Genomic DNA, 8,268 nt, shown 5'->3' with positions numbered 1-8,268 from the left:
AAAAAAAAAAAAAAAAAAAAAAGAGCTAAAAATAATATACTGGTTTTCATAATAGTAGCAACATACAGGCAGTGACACAAATTTCTGAGACTACTCCTGTGCAAATGATAACAGAGCAACAACTTGAATTGAACCAGCAATTGCCTCTAGACATTAACAACTACTGGGGGTTGGATTATTCACAAACATAAAACGTCTTCCTTTTTGGCAGTATATGAGGCCGCTTGCTTTCAACGGAACATGATTTGCTCATTCGTTTCATGTTTTTTCCCCCCATTCACGAGTCCATCATCCTTGTACTGTATGTGGCCACGCCATCTCTAATGAAATAGGTCTCAGAGAGTTAATTATTTTTTTTGAATCAGACATCTCATGCCTGTCATGTTTGGGGATCCCAAAGGGCTGCAACAAAGAGTTCCTTTGGACTGGTCTCCATCCGGATGCATGCTCAATAAATAGTCCCAGTGGTGAGAGAGACAAAAGAGAGAGTCATCTGTGGTTGCTTGGACTGTGGAGTGGTTTCTAGTCTTGCAGGAGGTCTGTGTGAGAGAAACAGTGCGGCTGGGTGAAGGGATACGTCGACCAAAAATCGTATCCTAGTCACTCCAGGTCGTCTGATAAGTTCCCTTCCTCCAGCTCCCGGTCGTCGTCCAACTCTGGACTGTGATTGGCAGTCGTCACCAGTGACATCGGACAGTCGTCGTCATCCATGTTAAGTGGCTCCTCCTTCACGTGAACGGGTGGCCTGTGACACACATTCACATTGGTGATGTTAGATTTGTATGCGTTTATGATGAATTCCTGCAGCCAATAGCACATGACCATGAACATTCACTTAATTTTTATTATTATGAGCAGAATTTACACATATACATTTACACAACACCTGAGATTGGAAGGACAGTAAGGAAATACAGTAATGCTGATTATTACCACTATATAATAATATGTAAAAGGCAAAAAGGGTTAATTCCCTTTTCTGCACATTGAATACACAATGTGACATTCAGCGAACAGATAAATAAAATTTGTTGTATCAAAAAACAGGCATACAACAGCCATTACATCCATTATCTAGTGAAAGTAACAACCATGTTGTTTGCGAGACGCTAATTCGACATGATGCCTCACGTCTACTGTAAGTAAGCGCATGAAAATTGCATGAAAAACATGGCCCCTGTAAGGCCGATAAGCTGTGATGTTCCAGACATGTTTGGCATTTAAAAGTTTACTGATGACACCAGGTTGAAATACATGAAAAAGGAAAAAGGGAAAAAAACAGGCCACATGATAAATAATGGAGAATTTCTCATCCCTGAGCCCCCTGGAGCAAAGGCAGAGGAGAGGCTTTTTTATCTAGTTAATAGAAAGCGCAGCCACTCGTTAATATGCAGGGGCTGTGCATGTCGCTCCTCAAGAGGAAAAACCGGCAGCTAGGTTCTGCCATTAATCAACTTCAGCCCTGGCAGTTCGCTCGGACACCATGATACATGTTTTTAACTCTAAATGGATGAATATCTTTAGCCACTGTCAATAAGCGCCGGGCAGGAAGCAGCGGCAGCGCTGTGAGCAGGACACCTCTCGCTTCAGAACAACAGAGAAGTGGGCGGAAAGAAAAAAGTGTTGGGCGACTAACAAGAATAATAATGCTGTCACACACAAACAAGGCATAACATGATCTGGGGCCCTATTCGGGGAGAGGGGTTTGTGCCACAATGATAAATCTGACAAAACCTAATTATTTCTGACACATCGGATGCATCAGAAAATCCCCCTAGACTATGAGAGTGGGGAGAGAGAGGGAGACTTATCAAGTGGTAGCACGTTAGGACTCGTCTCATAGCTTTTCTCCTGGGCTGCCTTCATCAGTGGAAGGGGTGGGGGCTCTGAATTTAAAAAATCATTTTAAAAGGTACAGACGATTTTAATATTCAGAGCCAAATACTGTAAATTAATATTCTGATGTGGTGGGATGAAGAGAAGAGGTTGATCATAGCAGGATGCAAGCGGAGCGATGAATATTTCTCTTTCTGCCCCTCAGATTCATGGAGGCATTGAAAGGCAAAAGAAAACACCTCGGCCAGAGGTTAGAGATACAGAAAAACACTTACTCTGCTCCCTCTGACCTGTCAATACTGAGTCTTCTGAATGAAAAGACTCATTTTTTTAAGACATACATTACATTGTACTTTTTTGAAATTAACTATAATCAGAACACACTCATTTAAATTCTAATCTAATGTTAGTTAATGAAATCCTTACAGGTGCAACGATGTCCAAGTCTGAGGTCCAACCTGAGATTCTTTTAGATAATCTAACTAGTGCTGAAATGACTGGTTAAAAGAAAACAGCTTTGATAGTTAATCATTTCGGAAGCAAAAATGTATCTTGTAGCTTGTCAAATGTGGGGATTTGCTACATTTTACCATTATAAAATGAAAGTATTTGTGTTTTGGACTGTTGGATAAAAGCAACCTGGAGACCTCAATTTGGGCGAACAGATGCATTTCCCCCCATTTTATAAACTAAATGATGAAACATTTGATTGAAGACAAAAAAAACAACTAATTAATTAATTGTGAAGATAATCATTATCATTTGTATGTTTATATTATATTGCCACTTTCTTATACCAAAAAATTAAACCATCACCAAAATTATAAAGGGTAAAGTGACATGGTAACACTTTAAATCACTAATTTCGAATCTATTTGCAGCATTCAAACATTTAATACATGCTTTTTAACACTCTATAATGTAGCTGTACCAACTAAAAGTAAATTTTTAAGTGATTATCAATGTACAGTATTTGTCAACAATTAGAACTTCTCTTATTAGGACATATTTTATAATATTACTACACCTGTATTTTACTACATCTGTTTATATACCAGCATCCACTTATGGGAGTCACAGGAGGAGTTGTTGACATGAATACAACTAGAATGCATGCCTTTTTTGGGTTAAGCATAAAAGTTGGTTTTCCACAAAGATACTGTTAATCTTTTAGTCACCATTACTTTAAAATCATAATCGCTCTGTACTTGAAGGCATCACACCGATCAACTGATACGGCTGAATGTGAGGTGTATCACAAACCAAAAGTCTCCTCTGTTATTTTAATACGCAGCTCATTAGGTGTTTGTGTGGCTTTGCAGGGCCATATTCACAGGCCGAGCTTTCTGTCACTTTATTAAAATACGTGGATGAGCCATTTAGCGCTTAATGGCTAGCTGCCATTATTGAGTCACTCAGAAGTAAACGCTGGACTTTGCGGCGCAATGAATACGTGGCGCTCTGTGCGTATGTGTGCGGGCTCTCGAGATGCCTGCTCTCACATCAATTGGAGATTAGCACCAGCAATCATGCGAAGGTATGTCAGGGATGCAAATAAGGTCATTAGTCCACAGGCTTAATGGTAGTTGGGGGGCAGCAGAGGTGGTTTGGTGAGGAGGGGGGAGGACAAGAGGGGTGGGGGCAGGAAAGGGAGGTGAAGGCAGGGGTGAGGACTTGTGGGGGCAATCAAAGACATTCATAACATCTCACTACGATTCATTAACTAAGACCAAAAAGGGGTAGTCACCAAACAATTAGATGTGTGTCTGAAGACACAGCAGTGTGATATTAAATCGATTTTATTTGCTTTATTTAAGTATATGGTGAAGTTGGTTGCTAGGATAATTATTCTACTTTGGTCATTTTCATTTTGTGTGAAGTTGCTAATTTGCTCACGTTAGAAACTCTAATTTTACAGTTGCAGCGTTTTTGGTCTTTCCTGGTATACAGTACTAGTTCTTTTAAGCATACCCCTTAGGGTGTACATGAGTGTATTGCACATACATATACACAAGTGCAAACAGTTGCACACACACACACACACACACACACACACACACACACACCCAGCATGGCCTGGGGCGATCTGGTTTGTGGTTAAGCAGATAGCATTAACCTTTAGGCATTGAGGGGAGGGAGAGGTTTGTCTAATTGTTGGATTGACTTGGTTGCACTGAGGAGTCCTTTCCTGAGAAAGGCCTTCAAGGTGATGTACTATTTAGTTTAGTGCTACAAGCCACTCCATTATTTAAAACAACATCCTGGAAAAGCCAGTCATGAAAAACACATTTCTTCCATTTTGAGGTTGTCGTGGCTGTGTAAAGGCAGGCGGGAATGGAAGGATAGAGGGATGGATGAATGCATCTTATCCTCCATAGCCACTCATGTCGGTGTCAAGGCGGCGTGGTCACAGAGAAGAGAAAGCAGGCAGGGAAAGAGAAAGTCAATGCTGTCCGGTTACTAAAAATTAAATGACCTTGGGGAGTGGTAACACTGGGATTCTTTCTACAGCTGGGCAGATTTGCTCCACTTAACACCCCATTTCAGAGAGGGGTAAACACGTCCAAGTAGATTAATGTATAGACGTCTGGTAGGGCTAACCAAATGCTCTTCTGTTCTCACAGATACACTCAGAGAGGAGGCATGGAGCCTAAGTGCAGCCTTTATCCATTACAGAATTGGTTAGCTCATGTCGGCTGACTTTGCAACATGAGCATTGATGGACAGTGGATGATAAACAGAATGTGTCCTGTTAATGTATATGTGTGTGTGTGTGTGTGTGTGTGTTTCCCTGCATGCTAGTGATGCCAGTGATGTCACACAGGTCTGTGTGACATCACTGGCATCACTGGCATCACATCAGACTCAGGTTGTTTCAGACATTCCTGAAACTGGCACATAAATTTTTAAAAACACTCTCCTTCTTTCTCAGCTCCATTAAAAACAGAGACAGAGAAAAGGAGAGATTTAAAAAAAAAAAAAAAGAAGTAATTAATGCTACACTGGCTCAATATTATTAGGAACAGTCTTGCATAAAATATAGCAGCTAAACCCCTATAATGCGGACAGTGATGTAATTAAAGACGAATGTGTAATAGAGCCTATTTATAGACTTTAAACTAACTTATCCAAAACGCCAGGCTCACCTCAGGTAAAAGCACAGTGCCATTGAAATTACCATAGAAGACAGGAAGAGAAGCATGCTTATGATACAGTACATGCTGGAAATTGAACCTTGCCCTCAGGTCATGGCAAACTGAAGAACACACTGGTACTGTGGGTTAAATATCAGGCAATTAAACTAACAAAGGGCATAAGGACAGAAAGTGATTTCAGTATAGGAGTGGGGTGGGGGTTGTGGGGTATTTTCAGGTAGGTACTTGAACTCATAAAAATGTGAGATGTGCGAGTCTGTGTATGACACAATTATCTCTCAAATACTGCAGTGAGCGAGTAGGAAGGGATTCTGGGATGAAGGATAACGAGTTCACTTCGTTGGGTGTTTGTGGGTTCCATGGCTGTGGGTTCAGAGTCTGTGAAGTTGGAGGCAGCCTTTCTAACCACTGGCCAGTTAAATTACCATTCAGGTGCGTTTTCAAGGCAGCTTTTTTCTTTTTTTTTTTTACTAATACCATTACCATTTTTCCCTCAACATATTAATAATAAAAAACTACAAACTTTTTGTAACCTTTTACCAACCTGCCTATGGTATTTGCACATTTATATCTTTGTGTATTACACATTTTTTTTAAATAATCAAAACAAACACTAAAGATTTAAATTTTTTTAATAAAAACACAAGTCACCAATGAGCCCTAATAATTGGGTGCATCACCGGTTGCCAGAGTAATTTTTCAGGATTCTGCAATTCTATAAGAACTTACATGTGTACTGATGGGGAGTATCTGGGGCTGCTGTGTCCGTTAGTGTCCAGGTGGTCGAGCGAGCCGTTGAGCTCCTCGTGGGCTGACTGCATCAGGCTGGGGGGGCTGCCGCTCAGCGTACCTGGGGGGCTGCCACCCAGCAGTCCCGGTGGACTCCCGCCCAACAGTCCGGGTGGACTTCCGCCCATCAGGCCGGACGGGTCTCCGCCCAGTAGGCCGTGGCAGCTGCCTCCCATCGGGCCTGTGGAGCCGCTGTTCAAGAGGCCGGGGGTCCCCAGCAAAGGCAGGGAGGTCTCTGCCAGGGCAGCCTGCAGGAGAGAGGTAAAAGGAGAAGACATATTGAGGATTAGTGCTGGTTGGAAGATTAGTTGTTGTTAAGAGGCAAGTAGGGAGTGGTAAGCATTACATGAGGGTAGAGGAACACGGAGGAAGATATGAGGGCATAGTGATATCAAAAGGGGTAAATAGGTTCAAGAGTGTAAAGGGTATGAAGCAGGTAAGGTCTATGGAGGAAGAGAGGGGAAGCATGAGAATGATTTAACATATTAAATATTAAAACACAGCTCCCTTAAGCTTAAGTTTTTTATTCTGTTGGCTGTTTTTCCCCCTGTGACACCTTGCTGACAACTACCTCCCCCCAGCTACCATTCATATACCCTTGTGTAGAGTGGCTATTAAAAAAAGTCCCCCAAAAACTTTACCTCAAAATAATAAAAAACTCCTGACACTTTCGCCTGCTGCGCATTAAAGTTATATACAGTGATTAAATTTTTAAAGTTTTTGCCATGAGCACCTCGCCGGCGTACACTATGAAGCCAAATCATTTATGACAGCTTAGATAAATATTAATGCACATGCCCTTGCATTTGCACATGCAGCTATCAATCTAAGGTGGCTGCCACAGCTCAAAGAAGGGAGAAAGAACGTAAAGAAGGAGGGAGAGTTGCTTCCAGATTCGACCACAGGGTGGCCTTCTGAGTCTGACGGTGTGCAGAAAAGAGGGGGAGAAGGAGAGAGAAAGATAGAGGGAGGAAGGTGTGAGAGGAGAGAAGCGATACAGAAACACACACGCAGAGAAAGAGCTAAAAACTTGCTCTTATGAGTGTGAGTACTAATGTGAAGCGCTATTGTTCACAGCAACCACACTCATTCAGTCACTCAATTGGTCAATCAGTCAGGTAGTAGCCCTGCCTGTCAGTCAAATATACAGGCAGCTGTTGAGTCTGAGGTTCTTTGAGGCTTTTGGTTCATACCTGTAAGCTGGCGTTTAGTGCAGTTCCATAGCCAAGACTGGAGGGCAGGTTCTTAACAAGTGAAGGGCTTCTGGATACATTGTAAGGAAACAAAAAAGAAATTGGTTCACTCTGTAACTTGCTTTGGATGTAATAATGTTATCCATTTAAATAGAAAATATATCAAATCAAAGGAACAAATTGCATAGCAGGGAGACTATACAGAATATAAACAAAGATCCTGATCTCTGATCCTCTAGATGTCATTGACCTTTAGATCTACATCTAAGGAGAGGCGACGTACCCTGTGATCTTCTGCGACCTGCGTTTCTGGTACTCCATCTCATCTACCGTCCACACCGCCCCCTTCACGTTCTCCACACGCACAAAGCACTTGTGCAGACTGAGGTTGTGGCGAACAGCGTTCTGCAGAGACATAACCCACAGGTCAGAAGGATAAGGTAAAACGAATCATATTCATTCATTAGCCATCAAGAAGAGAAAAAAAAGGAAGGCTTGGAAATTGATTTTTTTCTTGCATTTTGAAGAAATTCTTAACATTCACGCACCATTGATTTAATTAGTAAAAATTGAGTGAGAACGAATGCTCTTACAAGTCCTGCACACAGTACATATCAATCAGAGTAAGTAGGCTAAAAGGAGGTAATCAGCATAGCGAATGGCTTATGGTGGTGACAGAAGTCGTAATGCCGGCCTTGATAATGGTGATGTCAGTAACCCTTTCTGCTCCACAAAAGCATTTCTCTTAATGGACACATCGCTTTAAAGATGACAGTGTTGCAAGAAAAAAGACATGGCATCAGGAGGCCCTCGTGTCAGTGTGTATGCGCTTGAGAGTGAGTGTGTGCACGAATTAGGAGGATTAAGGTGAACTGTATCTGACATCTATATGTCCAAATATTCTTCATGTGATGTCACATGCGTACGCGACACAATTACCTCTGAAATACATTATCAAAGCTATATTTAAGTTAAAACAGGATATATCTTACAGGAAACCAGTAAGGTATTAATTCCAAAATAAGGAAACCATATAGAAAAAAATCCCTGTTATTTTAATATGACCATAGTACAATAATTAAAACATGCATCAGACTCTACAAATAATAATCTTGGCTTTAATATCCCTGCCTCTCATATTTATCATCTGCGTTAGCTTGGCATGTCCTGCTCTTTCTCCAAGAAAAAGGGATTCAGAAAAAAAGAAACGAGAAAAAAAAAAACTCATAAGCAGATCTCGCATCTGACCTGAAAATCCCAGGATTTGATTGATCTTAATGCCCATGGCTCCGAAT

The 8,268-nt window shown here is 41.4% G+C and overlaps 1 protein-coding gene across 1 annotated transcript in view; it reads right to left on the bottom strand.

Moving 5' to 3' along the window:
• foxp2 (forkhead box P2) overlaps positions 1 to 8,268 on the bottom strand; it is a 104,224-nt gene that overhangs the window by 3,713 nt on the left and 92,243 nt on the right. Inside the window, exon 19 of the mRNA XM_046072070.1 lies at positions 584 to 745. Within this exon, the coding sequence (XP_045928026.1) occupies positions 601 to 745 (145 nt within the window). The 3' untranslated portion in view covers positions 584 to 600. The remainder of the gene's footprint in view (positions 1 to 583; positions 746 to 8,268) is intronic.

Source organism: Micropterus dolomieu, linkage group LG16 (assembly GCF_021292245.1).
Source record: "Micropterus dolomieu isolate WLL.071019.BEF.003 ecotype Adirondacks linkage group LG16, ASM2129224v1, whole genome shotgun sequence".
Taxonomy (NCBI): domain Eukaryota; kingdom Metazoa; phylum Chordata; class Actinopteri; order Centrarchiformes; family Centrarchidae; genus Micropterus; species Micropterus dolomieu.
This window is presented reverse-complemented; position numbering and strand designations above follow the sequence as displayed.